At 35.8% G+C, this 19,898-nt stretch overlaps 2 protein-coding genes and 1 long non-coding RNA gene across 3 annotated transcripts; all 3 read right to left on the reverse strand.

Annotated features, from left to right (window-relative positions):
* Positions 1 to 5,558: 5,558 nt before the first annotated feature.
* On the reverse strand, positions 5,559 to 7,463 carry LOC102809931 (uncharacterized). The gene is made up of 6 exons (XM_085493761.1): positions 7,442 to 7,463; positions 7,163 to 7,264; positions 6,529 to 6,677; positions 6,214 to 6,439; positions 5,956 to 5,979; positions 5,559 to 5,848 (listed from the first exon to the last, which is right to left on the reverse strand). The coding sequence occupies exons 1-6, from the start codon at positions 7,461 to 7,463 to the stop codon at positions 5,739 to 5,741; spliced, it is 633 nt and encodes a 210-aa protein (XP_085349887.1). The 3' UTR covers positions 5,559 to 5,738.
* A 5,730-nt stretch (positions 7,464 to 13,193) lies between these two features.
* Positions 13,194 to 14,058, reverse strand: LOC146730908 (uncharacterized). Its single transcript, XR_014927423.1, has 2 exons — positions 13,948 to 14,058; positions 13,194 to 13,698 (listed from the first exon to the last, which is right to left on the reverse strand). It is a non-coding gene; the product is annotated as an uncharacterized LOC146730908 (long non-coding RNA).
* Positions 14,059 to 14,965: 907 nt separating this feature from the next.
* Positions 14,966 to 16,995, reverse strand: LOC100375606 (hematopoietic prostaglandin D synthase-like). The gene is made up of 3 exons (XM_002731447.4): positions 16,812 to 16,995; positions 15,808 to 15,900; positions 14,966 to 15,198 (listed from the first exon to the last, which is right to left on the reverse strand). The coding sequence occupies exons 1-3, from the start codon at positions 16,948 to 16,950 to the stop codon at positions 14,966 to 14,968; spliced, it is 465 nt and encodes a 154-aa protein (XP_002731493.2). The 5' UTR covers positions 16,951 to 16,995.
* Between the last annotated feature and the right edge of the window lie 2,903 nt (positions 16,996 to 19,898).

Here is a 19,898-nt window from a genome sequence, read left to right on the forward strand (position 1 = left end):
TGGACGTGGTGACGCAATATTTACAACGGTAGTTGTATCAAGCGAATAACGTCACACATTTGTTGTTTAACGTCATATCTTGATACTAGAATTTAGAAGACATATTCGGGATAAAAGTCAAGGATTTGCCTTTGTTCACTAGTGTATTCACAAGGAACAAAACAGCATTAAATACAGTCACGTGGTTTCTGTTTCGATTTATTGATCAAGGAAGCACTACATAACGACTATGATATATATATACCATGGTCGTTGAAGAATTGAATTAAGTTAAATTTAGGAGAGGTGACTTGAAAAGGAGAGTAACTAGGTAAGAACAATTTAATAATAAAATTGGAATTAAATAAAATGATTCATTGTCAATAACAACGGTTTTAAATATTGAAAATCAGACAAATTTGTAAGTGAGAACATTGTCATCTGTTCTATTTCGCTGGTTCCCGATGTCCCTTGCGAATGGCAAGTACGACGCGGGTAACTAGTAATCGCCATATTGTTCCACTGAGCCTCCAGCCCTAAGGCACGTGACTGAGTGACGTAATTTGAAAACATTCCAAGTTCCGTTCTGCGTAAACGTGCCTGTAATACTACAATAAGGCATGCCCATACATTCTGCCTGCTTAGACTTACATATTTGAGAGGTTTCTGCCATTTCTCGCTGTTTCTGCGCAAATGTATAACAAAAGAAACAGTTTTTTTTTTTGTATTAGCCCAACTTTCGAATGTACAAGGAAACCCCTGAACGTCCGTGAGCGCAAGCGCTGACGTCAGGTAATTAAGGGAAATCGAACAAGCAACGGGAACCAGCCAACTGTTCTATGTGCTGAAGCGTGTTCGATAACGGCGCCCCATCTAGTACCAGCGCTTCTAGATTCCGCTGTCATTGTGGCCGCCTGACCGTGCTATTATGGTTTATGAACTAAGCTTAAGGCGATAGAGGCGAAGTGAGAGTATGAGGTCGAGTACAAAGAGTAAAATATGTTTTGCAGCGTAAAGCACTACATTATTCACAACACGATACGAAGAGGCTTGTATTTCCCCAGGGGTGACTACAACGATGAATGTCACAGGTTTATAAACAAATTCCTGTTCTCAGATATGCTTTTACTTGAAACAGTCTTACTAGAATCACCCACAGGCTTTCCAGCACCATTCAGTTGCATGCTGTGCCTTTCGTTTGGCTTCAAAGTAAACAGCGGACTCCCGTATATATAATGGGTAAATATCTATAACGCAAACAAGACCGTTGCCAATAAAATCTACCCTGAAAACAGTCATGAAGCGGAGTAACGATGCAACTACGCAATGTGCCCGGTAAACCCCCTTACGACGGACGAACCGCACTGGAGATATGAAGGAAACTATGAGTACGTGATCAGAATAGCATAATGCGATGCAACACCCAGGTACAGAGACAGTATACCGTTCACTCGCGTGCTCACTACAACATTACTCTACGCCACAGATCAGCCACTTTTCCATTCGCTATTTTTCTGCTTTAATTATAAAAACAGCAACATTACTGGTATTGACAACGCTGCTAATAATAACAATAAACACCCCGCCAACCCATAGTATAATGAACTGAAACACACTTTGTACTCCATATCTGTTCTCGACTGACGCCTCGCACAAATATATGCTGCACACAGTGGGAGTAATTACGGGAACATTAGCTGATATTAAACAAACCCCAGACAGTCGGACAGTAAAAACAATGCAAATAAAAACAAATTTCAAACAATATTAATTATATATTCGTTTCGATTTATTCAATATGTTATGTTAGGTCAATTTTATTGTAAGTAATTTTCAATATATCAAAGTACTTTGTGTATCGAAGTGAGACTAGGTGATGAGTTTCGATGAATGTGATTATGTGACAGTGTGTAAAAAAACAAGCATACGAAATCTTGTCTATTTTTTACAGCGAGTGAAAATGTTCGTACAATTGCTTGTGTATGTTATGCCAGCATTTCAAGGAGTCTTCGTGACAATGCTTGAAGCATAAACGTCGTAGCAATGCACGTCATACTGACGTCAAACATGACACTTTACCACTTCACGAGTCGCTCTCATCAACGGTTCGCTATATACCAGATTTAATTTGATTATTTTAAAGATACACACGAAACAATCCTGTACACCACGTATTGACCTCGTTATCGGATCACCCGTATCACTTGCTAAGCGGTAGTATTGACAGAAAGCAGCCTTTCAGACAACAACAGTTAATATCAAATCTTATTAAAATAAAACCAAGTCTATTTTTATTGACATGGATCGGTGTATATCTCTTTATTGTGCCCATTCGTGCCGGGGTCGACAAAGCACGTTCTCACGAGTTGTCATTTTTGTTCATGATCATTGTCATTATAAACAAACATAAATTATATATTTTCTTGTTGTACATCACTGTGTTGTAATTATCACCCGATGCAATCACGAACCATTGAGGGCGCTAGTCAGATTACAAAATAAATTAGTTACACTGTCAGGCCGCGAGTATATAACTTATATCAAAATTGCACAATCTCTTGATTCAACAGTAGTATTCATAAACTTACAAAACCCTCAAATGTCAGAGGTAATTCCACTAGATAACAATTTCGTCAATAATATACACCCTCCTTGTCCGGGGCCCGGCAGTTCCTTTCTTATACGGGGACAATTGCCGTAATTGTTCAAATTAGATGTTTTGCTACACAACAATTTAATTCCGTACCTGATGCCGCTGTAATAATGACCACCCGACTGAATTGCCCGATCTTGTTATTATGTTTTATGAACTAAGGTCAACACGGAAGTTGGTTTTCCAAGCAAATGTGAGAAGCGAAGTGAGCGTATATAAACAGAGGCCGAGTACAGAGTTAAAGTTGTTCTGCAGTACCACATCATTCACAAAACGTGACCGACGAAGTAGTTCCAAGCGGCGACTCCAACTTTCAATTTAATACCTTAAGCAACCAAACGCCAAATCAATCAATGAAATCGACATGAGTGGTGTAAAAGAATACATGTTAGACATAGCATTTACTCAGTATATTGAGGGCGCTAATCAGATGAAAATATTTAATAAATTAGTTACACTGTCATCAATCGAATACATAAAAAATAAAAAAATATTCTAACACAACACTAACTCGAAAAACTTCATATCGAAATTGCACAATCTAAGTAAACTACAATTTCGTCAGTAAAAATACACCTTTCTCGTCTGCGGCAGTTCATTCCTTATACGGGATGTCTATACCACAATGCAGTATCTGTACATATTTGATGTATTGCACCACAGCACAAAACTTATAGTTCAAAATCGATCATACTATATTACACAGTTTCATTAAACCCTATTTGGTAACATCTAATTTCTGCTATACAGACATTTCGGGAATACTAAGTACATGTTTAGTTCCCTGTCTAACAGACGAGACGACACTTCCATTTGTTTGCAGATATTTTTATATATGCTTCAAAGTTTTGTAACGCAAATTTGATATTATGGATTTCGCGGTATAAGCACGTGACATTTTGTTTATATCGTACATTCTTTTTTTGCCTGGAACCCATTTACACATTGAGATACACTTGCATTTGGCTGGAAAAAAACGAGAACTGGGAACTCAAACTTGGACACCCCAGTTGTGGCCGAACAAGAACATTAAATATTTGGGTAATGTGAAAAAATTGCCCAAATAAACGACAATAAAGTTAATAAAAAATCCTGATTACAATGTAATATATCCAGTTAATTGAATAAACAATAAAGTTTTCCTAAAATTCCTAACTCTTGACTAAAAGCAAATCAAGTTTGTTGAACAAATGTGTGTGGGGCCAAATTATGGATGGGGTTGGGAATTAGTATTATTCCAACAATTTACCACACTAAGGAAAAACACTTACAATTATGTGGTATTTGCATTGAAGAGGAGAGACGTAACACAACGCGCATCAAGGTGTGATTTCACACAAGGTTCATCAGCAATGCTGATGGCGCACTTTCGCTTGCGTTCCCGACACAAAGTTATTTATGTAATTGATTATTTTACACATTACGTGACAATAACTGGAGAAAACGCAAAGGTCGTTTTATTTCTACAATTGATTGAAAAGCCCGGTTGGGAAAAATCACGGACGTTTTCCAGGAAGAATACTGGATAATTTACCCTATTCGGTCTATTCTGATGTTACACTATTAAAATACAGATGTCCCAGATTACTGCGGATTGTTCTGATATTACTCAGGGTAATTATTATGCTGGGTAACTTATTGTCCTACATTGTTCAGATATTTGATCTCCAGTCACGGTTACGCTCTCGTGTGGGTCCTACATATTAAAATATCACTGATTGAAATGCCATTTTTTTGGAAATGCTGCACAGAATAAAAGATTAAGTTCATCAGTGACCAGCATATCAATTGTAGTTTTAAACATTGTTGCGAGCTGTGACACGCCCTCTTCTGGTTAATTATACGAAGCCCAATTATCCATTCTGATACCTCCAGATGTACATGGTACAACTTTAATGACAATTAACCACTCCTCTCTCCATAAATACATGATCAAAATATTTGAATAGAGTTTACAATATATGATTTACAAACAAAACAACAAACATAATTGATCAGTCATCCCGGCATCCACGCCGTGGCTTTTGAAAATGGAGACCCGTCGAGGGCGCTAATATTGGTTATTCTAGTTGCAATTTCCAACGTAGATGGCACTATTACTTTTTAAAAAAATAGACTGTTTAAAAATATTATCAAACACAAGAGGGCACTATTTAAAATAATACAAAGAGTATAATAATTTTACAGGTTGATGGCGTTGTTGTCCTCGTCTTTGATGTAATTAACTTGATGGCGTAACGTTAGTTGATCAACAACTTATATACTAGTAACCCGATCTTTATATCCCGACTTAAAGTAAATAGTTTTTTCAGTTAAACATGGATTAAGGTAACACCAATTCTTTTCCATGAGTGAATACATGCTGACGCAATCGAAAGGAAACCTCGTCGTTTGGTAATGTCCTCTATTCAGTCGAACATGTGACGATTGCTTTTGTAATTCAGTTTCTACTTTGAATAGAAATTTTAAAAACCGTATCATTGTCAAATTGATTTGGTAAAGTTCGCTCGAAAGACTCACTGAAGTTGTTTTGTAAGTTGAAAATTATGTTGCAACAAGAACAATATCGCATACAACTAAAGAAACTAAATATAGACAGGCAATGGCGAAACTTTGTTGTTTAAAATAATATAACGGGAGTTCAAGGGGAACGTTTTACATCACAAATATGTAAGACTGATTTTGTGAAATCCGTGTAGGAAAAAATGGAAATGAATATCAAGCGTTCCTTATTTATCTTTTATGAGACGGTCACTTATATTGTCAACAGTAGATATTACTTACTTCTAACTTCTTATAAGCATGAATATCTAATGATTAGGAATCCGCGTGTGTAACAGGCTTCCTGAATCACGCTAAATATGTACATGCCACTCGAGAAAGGAATATTATATTATTTTTTCCTATTTATTGTGTTCCTATAATATTATATTTGCGCATTACTGTATTTTGTGTTATGATTTTAAAAATATGTAATCACATCAACGATACAATATAAACGCCGCACAAATTGATCGAGAGTGCATTCTGATATAGAAACAGTACGAAAACGAGATAATTAAAGCACAATAGTTTCGAAATGTCACACTCATTATATTAATTATCATCATTGCCACTTAAATTCAAAGATAGCATCCGCTGTTATTTTCACACCCCCAATCTGAATTTCATTGAACGACGAGGTTTTCATTACAGACATATTGCTTCTCTCTTTTCCTATGTAAATAACAATAGAATCAATGGTAAGTTAATGTCCTGTATGCTGTTCTCATTCTCTCGAGTGTACGTTGAGACATTTCTACAAAATATAAACACTGACATACCTTTAGTCACGTTATCCTGCAAATCTGAAATTACAAAGTTATACACGGTAGATTTTTATTCATACATGCAACTAAATGACTGAAAATAGGCCAAAATAAAAATACATTCAAACTTACCAATCGTATCATTTGTTGTCTTATAAATGCTGGATAGAGGTATCCAACACTGTTTGTCAATTTCTTTCATAACGACTGAATGAGTTATATTGCAACTCCAAATTGCAGTCGCTTTACTGACAATCGTTCAAATATTCTTACCTGTGAAAATCGCCATTATTGAGTATACTCTAGAAGGTCCCCACGTAATATCATGGTTTAGATCATAAACATGATTAATCTCAGGTTTGAGTCCCCATTTGAAGCAGTGGTGCTGGTCATTTGATGACCAATCGGTATTCCAAGTTATCACGCCAATACCAGGATTATTCCATCCAATCAAATCGTCCTTTTTAACTCTGATTCTTTGATCATCTGGCAAAGTTATCTTCAAACAAAACAGAGTATAATTTTGTGAGATTTTAAAAAAAATCAACAATCGTGACGATGTAAATGAGTTTAAGAGAAAAAACATACGATTTGTAATCGCCCGAAATTGTCATCGACGTCAACGGTCGTCTGGTTAACAAGCGTCATTCTACATCCATTTTCAGATTCAGGGCGCCATACTTGAAGATTTATGATTCCTGCTTTTCTACTGTAGAATCTCCACTTGTTTATTATTCCTACAAACAGTGATATACTTAGAGTGAATAAAATCTAACACTCACATTTCATGGCTTTCTTAAGTATTAAAATACACGTTAAGGGAAATACATTGAATAACATGATAAGTTAATCGGATACTTCGTGTTCTGTGTATTTCTGTGTCCTTGATGATCCAGAAAAAAATATTAAAGTGAGAGGGTCGTCACCTATGCACGCGCGGGAATTGAGTCCCAAGCGATGATAACAACACACGCCAAAAACGCAAAGGCTCATGGGTAGACGCTTGTTTGTAAACAATGACAAGCTATGGCCATCTGACGCATGCGCAGGTGACGACCTCCCCGCTTTAACCAATATTGACTGCAATATACAGTAGAAACTCAATGAATTTAGCGTATTTTACGAATATTTGCTATGATCTCGGATTTGTAAGTAAGAATGTCAGCATCACATCAAACTAAACCTCCTTTTACGTGAGTAAACACATTTGGAGGGCACTGACCTGATCGGTTAAAGACCAAATTCTTATCAACGAATGTTTGTTGACTTCCACTATCAGTATAATATCTGTTCCTCACTGCCCAGCCGTTTTTGTGCTCACGTACTAAGGACAAAAGAGTACATGGATTAAATGTGTAGTATTCTTTAACATTGACGACATAACTTTGAATTTAACTCGAGTATGTTTGCTAATTTCAACGTGTGATATCGAGCAATGACATTTGCGCCTTAAATTGTATAAAATACAGGGTATTTAATTGAATAGTGATTTCATTCATACCTGCAATTGCAACGGTATACATGATCGACAGCAAACAAAAAAATAGGAAGTTGAGTTTCATCATTCTTCACTGATATGCACAAATATAATCAAGTTGTTGTTACTCCTCTTAGTGCATTACGTTTCCTCTTTCATTTGCATTACGGTGCACGCCACCAACGTTCTCACATGATAGCTGATAAGTATGGCCCCCTAGATTGCCAAGTAAATGACTAGATTGTCCAGTATATATCGCGCATGTTTTGTGTTCGCATAAATGGGGCAGTCTGTCATCTTTATGTGTTTGTTTAAATTGTGTTTTTAGCATATTTTTGTTTTTTTTTATTACGCTTTATTTTCTTGTTAGTATTTTTGTAAAGTTTCAACGAGTGTAAAGATGTGTGATATAAATTAGTTTATATTTATTATATTATAGAGATCCAGACATGTTTCAGAATTATAAGAATAATGTACTCCTTACCGGCACGCTGTGACCGTCATACAGATATAATGTCACGGCATGCAAAGCGTTTACCTTTAACAAATTTAGGAAATATTGGAAGAGTAGCCTCAGACAAATTTCCTTCCATTTGTATTAAAAGTACACATTAACAGTAACAAAGGATTTTATTTTGTTACTTTTTTTGTCGAGTTCCGACGGAAATAGTTGGACGGTTAAGCAAGAATTGTGTACATTGTGTCCAATATCGCAGTGTGTACGTCAACGACCTCGTACAAAGCACAAACAATATATGAAATCATGTCCTGAACTAAGAACGAAGATGACTTAATATAAAAGCCTGCCACGTCAGTCCAGCGATCGTAGCAATTATTCGTATTTGTACTCTAAAATGGAAGATTTTCAAGCAACCTTAATTACAATATTTTGTCACATCAGATAATTTCGTGTTGCATTTAACCAAACTATGCAGTTGAGCGTGTGGTCTGTTCATTTACACTATTTTGTTTTACCTAAACTGTTTTGACTGACTTTGTAATCCAACTTTTTAATGAGATTTACGTGTATATGTGTACAGTTGCTGGACGCCCGTGCGAAATAGTCTCTCCCCTCGCCAACAAAAACATTGATACAATCATCATCGACATATTTCGCTATGAGCGTATAAACCACATCCCCTGGAAAAGGTCATATTAAATGCTAGCTTAAAGTTTCAATGACGTGCTAATAATACATACAGTCGGTCATCCATATTGCTCCAAGCAAACTGCAATAATAACACGTTTTTTATACAAAAATAATAATAGCTGGGGAACTACACATGATTGTGGATACATCAGAGTAATATATGTTCATTCTCATATTAATATACAGCTACGCTATAACATACACCACATCGCATTACCTATACTCACCAACCCGTGTCAATCCACTCAATACGATGTTATGCATGTCATAGTATTCGATCGAACTGGTGCCTGGAATCGTAGAAAACACTGGAGGGAAGTTTTAACTTGACAAATGTATTATCACATTGGTTGAAGAAGACAGAGGGATGGGATCTATCCCCTGGACCCGAAAACCATAATGACAATGAAAATGGGTGGCTGGAAACATGAATTATCCAGTTGTCATTGAACCAAATACCTTTTCTACAAGTCGTGCGATGAAGCATTTCTAAACGCTTGGCGTAAATGAGTGACACAAAAGCCGTTAAAATCGTCGATATAAAATTGTTTAGCTCTGTAGTCGTCTATCAATGAAGATTATGATTTTGAGAGATTTTATTATGATCGAGATTACGAACGACTTTACAACGACAATTGTCGATTTGAATGACATTTCATTTAACTATATGCGTAACAGTGCACGAAGTTAAAATAATGGTGTATCAAAGCGGCACTAGGTGTAATTATGGTTTCTCTGATTGATAAAACTCTTCCTGTTTCATTAGTGTCAAAATTTGTAAAGACCATCGCTGAAATATGGACACTGAAAGTGTCGCATGAGCAGTATATACTGAAATTATACATTAAATTACTTACAAGCAAAAAAAAAGATGATGATGGGGTTGCGTTCAGGTCTTCAAAGTTGTTAAGCGAATCTCAAGAATTACGGAACATGTTGACTGGGGCTCCTAGGCGAAATGTCATTTATGTTGTCATTTTGAAGAGGCTAAGGCTCTCTCTAATGACCTCTCACTGATGATTTTATTGTCATTTCTCATAACTGTGTGCGTCGAGCGTCACGATTTGCGACGGTCCTCACTACATGATCGATTTCAACAAAATGGCGACAACTCGGCTCTTAGTTTTCTATGTTTCATTTCCTTATTATATTTCGATAAGATTTGCACATCGTTGTGTAGCTATAGTCAAATAAACAAAAAAATTAAGAATCACAACTGTTTAACGCTTTAACAAATCCTTTTCAAAGTAAGCATTTAGTGAAGTTGATATGTTTGTAAACAGCATTGTGTACCATGTATTTTATATATAAAATAATTAATGTTATATATTAATCTGCTCATTATATAGCAGTTAAAGCACAATATTAGAATATCCGTTTTCGCCATAAGTATAATTTAATGAATTATTTTTTTATCAATAAATATATTAACCGATGTGACGAGTTATGTATGTGACATATGCATATATCATCACTAGTTGCACTTACGGTCGACGACATTTATTTGGTATACGTCTCTTTTATCGTAATCCAGCATTTTGTGTAGCGTGATATCACCAGTGAATCTTTCTATATGAAACATTTAGTTGAGCTCACGTACAGACACAACAAACGTTTTTACACACTTATCGTAACATAAAATAACAATGACATTTATGTTAATTTGCCACACAATTCGTATAGTACAATGTTTCGCCGTCCACAGTGAGTATGTATGTTAGGTATGTTTGTTAATTGTGGTTGATAATTTGATATCCGTCACCTCTTCATTATCAATTTAATACATGATTACTGCGTTCGGAAACTAAGAATCGTTATCTGTGACACGTACTGTGCCAATTAAATACCCAGGATCTTTATCCTGTTAATTGAAAATAGAGAATAAAATTATAGATTAAATCAGCATGGGAAATAAAATATAAGTTTACCAAGTGTTTGTGGGACTGTTTGATACGAGTCACGTCTCTGGCTAGTATTATCTAAGAAAGAAAGATAACAGAATAGTATGCGTATTATTTTTCCTACGTCACAATTACAGTTAATGTAATATGTTCACTTAGAAGATGATGTTGATAATAAAATGATGCCGTTGAGGGCGATCATTCCAGATGAATATATATATATATATATATATATATATATATATATTGTTTCCATATTACCTCAGAAAAAGTATAGATACAAGTTTCACAGATGAAAATTGGTACATTATCATATATATAACAGTGGCATATCACTCCGCAGAAGGCCTCAAAGTAAACAACAGTTTATGAACGTTAATGCTTTAACTGAGTGTTGGCTTGGGTGATATTTGTACAACACATGTAAAACGTATCGTCTGAAATTTATGTCAAGTGAGATTGGTTTATATTTGAAAGCGATATTTGGTTCACTTGGTATTTATGGTACGAGCAAATTATTAATTTACTTGCATGTATTGGACTATTGGTATTCTGTTTTGTGTTTGTTTGTTTTTTTTATTATGGGGTTGGTTATTGGTCAATATAGCTTTGTATACCAAGGCAGTAGTTGACTTTATTACGATTACCTCTGCACGGAATTGTACATTACCATAGAGACATACATACGTCTCATACTAGCCGCAGTGTAGCTGACAGGGAACTCGGAACTGATGTCATAGGGTAGGTATTTGAAATGAACGAGAACAGATTGTGGGAGTGATTGCTCGGGTTTAATCGCGGGAATTCTGTTTCATTGAAGGAGTAAAGTGTTCATGCTTACTTGATACAAGTTCACATGTCATTCCAGTGAGTAATCTATTGGGAAAATATCACATAGATTGAAGTAAGATCGATTGCTGACTCGGAGTCTTTTGTTGTCACGGGACAAGTATTGGTTGTGAGTTCGAATCACGTGTTTAATTTTTATATGTGCGTATATGTACATATAATATTGAATACAATGACTGGTTATGTAGGTAATAATTTCACCTACATCACCAGTTAGTCTGGTGCCAGAGAGTCAGGGATAATATTTTGAACGAACTCTGGAGGGATGACGTCTGTAAGCTAAGCATGTACACATACTAAACGCTAATATAGTTATTACCACTGGACTTAAACATAGTATTACATACATGGTTTTACCAGTGAGCTGTTTCTTCGCATTATTATATTTCCATAAGTCGGTAATTCCGAACTAAAAATTGCATACATTTTTACTGGAGGTTATATATTACCAATAGATTATATTTCCCTAAAGTTATGGTCACATCTAGTTGTAACTAGTCACTGTGGCAATCGTACATCATGTGGCATGTTAAAAAAACAATTTAACGATTTTGCAATTTTCAATGTCCCTAAAACTTGTCCATAACTTTCTCCTGTGTGCTCAGAAGTTGTGAATAATGTCTAGATGCAGATTGAGACCCATAAATTACATGTACGCAAATCCCCCAGGCGAAGGAAACGCTTACATAAAACGCTGCAGACATCGCATACGAAGTCTATCTCAACAGTTTTGTAGTTGCCTCTAACAGAAGAAACATTTTACTTTACCAATAACTGAGCATTTCGAATAAAGACAAATTGAATGTTCAAAATTCCGGTATTATCGAATCTAGAATAATCGATTTACGTTGTTCCAAACACGGGTGACCGTCATATACTATCGTGGACTACATAGATACAGATACTAGAGATAAATTTTGATATGCTTTGTATTGGATATTGAAAATGGAAAAAAACACAAATTAAGGTTATTGACCTGACAGCCAGTATGCAGACCTGACTTGCATTTTGAATAATAAATGACACATAAGCGTTATTCTGAGCTCGAAATGTGTGATCGTCACTCAACAGTCCCCAGATTTCATAATACATTATTTGAATCAACAACCAACAAATTTGTACTAACAGTGACGTCGATTCATTTTCTTTTTCACTGCAATTTAGCTGCTATTTCGCTTTTTGTGGTCTTTTTAAATTATAGTTTCACGATAATAAACCAGGATCATTTGTTTCAATTGTCCCTTCCAATTCACACCTCAAACAACTTGAATTAGTTTTAACGGTTTTAATGAAATACGAACATATACGCACACCCTCGATAAGTCTTCTCATTGATTGTAATAATTAACTCAACTCAATAAATTCACTCAGCGCATTTCATTAAATTAATCCACATCACGTGGTGCTGCGAGACATCTTCGAATGCATTTATTAGTCTTTACAAAGCGTGATATAAAAGGCGATATGTATATGTATAACACAAACCAAATAATAGCAACATCGAGTGTACATGTGCTCACAGTCGTTCAGTGAGCTGTCAGGGGTAAATTCTCTTTCTCTCGGGTTCTCCACACTGTATCAGGGGTAAAACTCGTCTCGTCTCTATATCTCGTCCCCTTGAGGTACGGGATCGGGAAAGTCACTTTAACTTTACAGTCAAATAAGACACACACAACGAAATACGTTTCAACTCTCGTCTTAGTCGGTCAATCGAGCACTCTATAAGACACAGCGCCCTGGGGAAAAAATCCCCAAGACTCTCGCAAGGCTGAACCAAGACTCGCCCAAGACTGGACTCTCTCAAGGCTCGCCCCTGGACTCTCTCGGACTGCGACTGCCCAGGACTGCACTCGACTCTCTAGGACTGCGTCTGTCGTGGAGTATTCGCCAAGACCAACTCAAACTCTCTTTATTCATTTTCAAAACTCTAACCAATTACAAAGCAGTAAAAAGACTCTAGGGCGTAACCTTCAATCATAAAGCCAATCACACTAAGTACTGAATACGTCATATCTTTTGATTAATCGTTCACTACATTAATAACTACGGATGTCAGAATAGCGACGGTATCTTGTAATTAGTTCCAAATCACTGAGCCAAGTTCCGTCCAAAACTTCAAATAGACCTGAACGATGACAGACATAACACAGCAATTCAGCTAATAATCAACTAATTAAGTCGGTTAACAGATACGCAAAAACAAATTCATGACAGAGCAACTAGTTATAAGTCTCCGGTCTCTTCGCAATCCAATCGGCAATTTTCGGCTGAGCTTTCACACGCTCGTATAACGCTTTTAGTTTTGGGAATTCGTCTAATGATGCATGTCCGGTTATTGGAATCTCTGTAGTATTCATGAATACCAAGTCAGCCCATGTTAACTGTGGAATTATATAAATCACAATAACGTTGTTATTTATATTTTGCAGAATTACAGACAATTTATCAGACCTATTTAGAATATGTTTGAATTGTAGACTACTCATAAATACATATCCATGTTTACCAATGTGACAGAATGCATTGAATTGCATAAAGCGAACGACACCTTTTCTCCAAAACTCGTCTTGCATAAATCATCCTAATGTTGGTATAGTAACGTCGAGACTAGCAGATTAACATTTTCCTACCTCATCTCCAACGAAAAATCCATCACCTCCATTATTTGAAATGAGGAGCTTCTCAAGGTTCTTGTAACATGCTTGTAATGTAGTGCTGGCATATTCTTTTTCTAATTCCGCCTGAATTAACGATACAAGCCAAATAAGTATGACGACATTGATAATCAACATAATTTATTCATTCATTAAAAATTTCGAAACTAAATTTGATCACGACAAATCATGCAACCCTCCCGGTATTGATTTTTTTACATATATTTTACATATTCAGTGTGTCGTCTGCGTGTTCTAGTGTAGAGGGCCACCGCATCTGGTATACGCATGCGCATCACCAGCACACCAGTCAATTCAAGGATTAAATACTCAACGTGTATATATATGATGATTTATAAGCTTAAGTTATGACATTTTATGATATACGATGACGACTGTGTGAAAATTGAAAACAAGTATACAAATGGCGATAAGATCGCGAAATCGCATGCATTCTAGAAATATGAATATCTAGCGACTTTGTGACAAAACTTGTTTGTCTTCATTTCCGAATGTTTTTCTAGCAATACTATGCGTTGTATGACGCTATTCGTTAGCAATGTATTCATCTGATGCTTACGAAATAGACTCGCTTTCAAATACTCGCAAAAAGCACGAGTTTTTTTCACAATATTTTCATCACATACCACCAAACTTGCTTGAGAGAATTGCATACGCTTATCTCATAAATCCTTCTCATGATTTATAATAACTGTATATAATCCATCACTTATATATATATATATCACTTAGATTGGCGGCAGCAGACACGAGTGATGATCACCAACGTGAACCATTATTACCATTATCCGCCGTCATCGGGTCTGATAATAAACCCGGGAGCCCAGAAAAATGTTCAGACAGCGCGTACAATGGACAAAATTCGAAAACATGTTACGTCGAGCCAAGTAATAGGTGTTTTTAATCTGTTTTGTTTTACGCCCGGGCTACACTGTTGAGATTCGCACGTTATCAATGTGAACTCCCCACAATATTATATTTGATCCAGTGTCGATTCCAAGCTAGAATGTTTGCTTCCGTATTGAATCTTCTCTGAATGATTTGAAATAAACCCTTGCTTGTGTCTGTTGAATGTAAAATCCGTGTTTACCTTTTTCGTAGCATCTTTCTCTTTGACCATTTTAACCATATGCGGACTAAGATCTCCCAAGGTGTCTACCACTATATCAGCTCGTGCTTTGTCCAATGACGTTTTACCTGCCAATCCTGTATGTAGGTTTAGTGAATGACACGGTACTGTTACATTAGCTATTATTATGCAAAAAAAATAGAAGTCTAGACCCGTAGATATCATCTTACGCTTACAATCATACCAATATAATATACTGTATTTATTATGTAAATATGAAAACAGTAAGTCTTACACGTTCTGCAAAGTTGATAATATCATTTCTTACAAACAAATCTTAAAAATGTGTATATCAAAAAAATGTTCAAGAAATTTTAACAATAATCCAAAAATGTATTTTTGTTATAAATTATATCTAAAACGAATATTCACTATTATCGGTGGCATGACTCATCAAAAGTCATGAGGTGGTGGTGGTTTAGAAGTCGAAAATATAAAATGACGACGACGGTCGAGCTTGAATCAACTCACATGGTGTATTGGTTATATTATAATTTTTAATCATTTTTTACCTTACTAAACCCACAGATGGTCAAGTTGCATATTAAAGTTATTATTATTATTAGTAGTATTATCAGATAATTTCATATCATTTGCTAAGAAGTATCCACCCCTTATATAACACTCGCTGTCTTAGTGAGTGGAATCATGTGAATCCGAGTTCTATATGAGTGGCTAATACTTACCATGCTCGTTGGCAAGGAAACGTGCAATAGCTCTAGACTGGGCCAGCATCACACCATTGACTTCCATACATGGTAGCTGACCCAATGGATATTCTGTAATACAAGTATAGTAGGAACCAATTGCAAATTGTTGCTTAGACTGTATGTATTATCTTGACAATTATTGTATATATGTGTTAACAAACCAACCAACTTGCCACCAAGCATGAGGCCAGACTTTTATTATCCTTTGTTTCGCGAACCCGCCGAATGAACAGGAGCCGAAAATGAAATAAAAATAAAATTTTATTTCAGCGTAATTTCTCGCGCCCGCCGACTTGTAAGCGCAAAAAAATGCTAAATAAATATTATTTTTATCTTCATTTTGTTACCGCCCGTTGCATAACAAATTCAAGTTGCATTTTTGTGGGAGTATCATGATCAAAGTACCGAAGTCTCGCGCAGATGAGTAACAAGGTTATACATGGAATAACATGTTATTTCATTTCTTCTCTCTCTCTTACAATTCTTTGAGAATCACACAAATCTAATGGAAAAAAGATATAATTTTATTTTTTCCGCCCTCCTCAAAAAATTGGTTATAAAAACTCGAGAAACAAGGATTAAAAAAAGTCTGATCTGACCCTTGTCAACTCGGTGACGTGACTCATCAAATGTTCATGATCGAGTTGTGATATATGCTGCTCTTTGGCCATTATCGCAAAATTGCAATCATGACAGTGCATTATACTACTAAAGATGTTACACTGAAGTGCATGTGTCAGTCACTTATACTTCTTGAAGTATTGCATATCCAATTACCAGAGTTTTGAGGGTCGGTTGCCTGGGCGAATGTCAGGAGCGATTGTGCAACGTGCTGTTTGACCGGACGAATATCTGGAGCGTTTGTTCGGGGCGATTGTCCTTGAACTGATGTCCATGTGCGAGTCTCTAAACAGATCTCGCGAATTGCCATTGAATCTTGAAAACAAATTTCATTCTATCTAATATGGTATAATACTTACTGCCGCTAGCCTTCTCTTCCGGCCAATTCTTTATAGGTATACGTATGTCCTCGTAGTCAACTTCCGCAGCGGCCAGGATAAGACGACATGGCTCCGCACGGCCTCGTATGTCGAAGTAGTGGAGCTTGTAATTTGGCATGATTGGCGCTTAACTGAGAAATACGGACAATATCAAGCTCTTTGTCATATATATATCTGTAATTTTTTAGCAAACAACACGTGACTCGATACTGAAAACAAACATTCTGATTTGACCATGAACATAGATGTATTACTAATGTAAATATGCTGCGGTCCACTGACGGGTGATTCAGCAGTTTTACGATGGTCAGTTCAAAATTTGCTGTTTTGCAACTTCAGAGATGAACTGTATTAGAGCGTTAATTTCCGTAAATTTATGTACAACCTGCAAAATATAAAATATACCAGATATACAAAGAGTGGCTCTTAAAAAATCATATTTATTCAAATATAAATATTGTCGATAAAATAGTTTCACGGATTGACTTTCATCTGTTTTGCTGGGTCATTGCAAGTTGTTAGACCGCCACAAACTAAACCGTTTGTTCATAGCGATCGAATGTCTCGTGTATTTTTTCAACCACTTGAATTATTCACACTTTACGCCGGCTCACTTTGTGAGCTATCTGATGAGAACACACCCGTCAAGTGTGTAGAAACTTCACTGTTAGAATAATCTGAAGAAACTCGACACATCAGATTTTTGGAAAATCGTAGAATACATGATTCATATAGTCCATATTGTTTGTTTAATAGTAATAAATATAACCAAGTGAAACAATGTTTTGATACGAATGCAGTTATAGAAATATATCAATATGACATAATAAACATTTACTAAAGTGAAAGTTGTTATATATATTGCGTCTGCGTTGCTGCAAGTAGCTACCAGTGAACAAAAAACAAGCTACCAGTGAACAAAAAACAATTGCGTGTTAAATTAGAGTCATACATTGACGGTTCGGCTCAAAGTTCAAGTATACGCATGCGCATTGCCAGCACACCAGTCAAATCGAAGATTAAACACTCAATGTGTACATTATATATGAGGATTTATAAGATTAGTTTATGAAAGTTTGTGATTGAAACACTTCATTATTATTATTATTATTTATTTTATTTCCAACGTATGTCACTATTAAATATTATAGATACAATGTGATTCGTAGATATACAAACGCATTCAGTAAAGAACGATACTAACTTTCTATTAAAACAAGGGAATGTTTGTATTCGGTTCACAACACACATTGTACTGACACTGCACTCATAGAGATATCCCCCCAAAAAAATCCGAAAAGCATTGTTATATGAAACCCTCATGGCATTAGTAAGTGTAGCCTTTCGAAACGAACATAATTGACAGCAATAAAAACTACAACAGTAAATTTTAAATAACAATTGCTTAACCTCAGTGCTACATTTCACAAATTTTCGCAACAAGAGATTGGCACGAACACAAAACAAACGTCTCTGGTGATCAATGTCATAATCATCTTTAAGATCAGGAGTAATTTTGTGACCCAAGTAATTAAATAACTCAACAAATTCTAATTCTTAATAAATAAATAAACTAGTGGTATATCACTAGTGGTTCATGGCGGTTATGAAAATACATACATTTTGTTTTCAGTGTTATAAATAATATCATGATCGTTAGCATATAGCTGACATGTACTTCAAAGTTTGCGTTGGCCTTTGATAGAGGGCGCACAAAGTCACATGTCGTCTGCATAACGTGAATTATTAACAATTTTGGTACCAACCTGACAATCATATACAAGCTTTAATACTTCACAACCTAAGTCATCTACATAAAGGTTGAACAGAGTCGGTGACATAATACCACCTTGACGAACTTCATTGGTAACCTCAAAGAACCGCGACAGGCTGTTACTCCATTTAACGCGGGGGAGTCGTCACCTGCGCATGCGTCAGATGGCCATAGCGTGTCATTGTTTAAAAACAAGCGTATACCCATGAGCCTTTGCGTTTTCAGCATGTGTTGTTATCGTCGCTTGGGACTCAATTCCCGCGCGTGCGCAGGTGACGACCCTCCCGCTTTAACACAGTAATGATCGTGTTGATACAAGTTCACTAAGAGCCGAGTAATGAATGGGGGGATTTTCCGATGCACAAGTTTGTTGAACAACGTCCAATGATTTACTCTATCGAAAGCCTTGGAAGCATGAGGAAACACACAGACATATTACTTCCCATGGTGTTATAATGACGAACAATTTCTTTGAGAACAAGAATACACAAATAAGTTGAGTGTTCTTCTTAAAGGGAACCTCAATCCAAACAACATAATGACCCCTAAAGAAAAGGCTCCACAGATGTAGGAGAATGCAATTTACACTTTTTTTATATCAGTTTTCATTCTCTAGATATTCAACTTTTCATCGTTATTATGTAGTCAGCCATCTTGATTCTCAAGCAAAGGATTATGGGTAAAGTATGACATCATAGAATCTGTTGTCAGAAATTGAGAAAATTATTTCATCTATAACTGATGCGAATTAGTTCAAATTTTCGTTGTGCATATTAATCATGTATATAATTATAGTAATGGAAATTGGAATTTTACAAATACACATAAAATGAAGATATTGTTAAAAACATTAAAAAAATAAAAATCAATATTTTAGTTGTGAAATATAGAATGACACTTTTTGTCCCCTTTTTTGCTCAACATGTGATATATCACCTATATAACCTACTCACGTTGGTAAATTGTATACAATATAAGGAAATTTTAGCATTTGGTAGAAAAACATAAAAATAAATATTTTCAGTTCTGTTTCCATGACAACTATTTTATAAGCATGGATGGCACCAGTACATGTATGCTACCAATTTCTAAACTTTCAGCCAATTTGAAGTTCAACTTTTGAAGTTATAGATGAAATCATTTTCTCAATTTCTGACAACAGATTCTATGATGTCATACTTTACCCATAATCCTTTGCTTGAAAATCAAGATGGCTGACTACATAATAACGATGAAAAGTGGAATATCTAGAGAATGAAAAGTGATACAACAAAACTGTAAATTGTATTCTC

Source organism: Saccoglossus kowalevskii, chromosome 19 (assembly GCF_978046115.1).
Source record: "Saccoglossus kowalevskii chromosome 19, keSacKowa6.1, whole genome shotgun sequence".
In the NCBI taxonomy this organism is placed as follows: domain Eukaryota; kingdom Metazoa; phylum Hemichordata; class Enteropneusta; family Harrimaniidae; genus Saccoglossus; species Saccoglossus kowalevskii.

Coding starts and splice junctions, on each gene's coding strand:
- LOC102809931 (XM_085493761.1), bottom strand. CDS start 7,463: ATGTATACCGTTGCAATTGCAG. Junction 6,440..6,528: donor ATTTCGGGCGATTACAAATC/GTATGTTTTTTC, acceptor TTTTGTTTGAAG/ATAACTTTGCCAGATGATCA. Junction 5,849..5,955: donor GCAGGATAACGTGACTAAAG/GTATGTCAGTGT, acceptor TTATTTACATAG/GAAAAGAGAGAAGCAATATG.
- LOC100375606 (XM_002731447.4), bottom strand. CDS start 16,950: ATGCCAAATTACAAGCTCCACTACTTCGACATACGAGGCCGTGCGGAG. Junction 15,901..16,811: donor GGAAGAGAAGGCTAGCGGCA/GTAAGTATTATA, acceptor CTTGTATTACAG/AATATCCATTGGGTCAGCTA. Junction 15,199..15,807: donor TTTCCTTGCCAACGAGCATG/GTAAGTATTAGC, acceptor ACCTACATACAG/GATTGGCAGGTAAAACGTCA.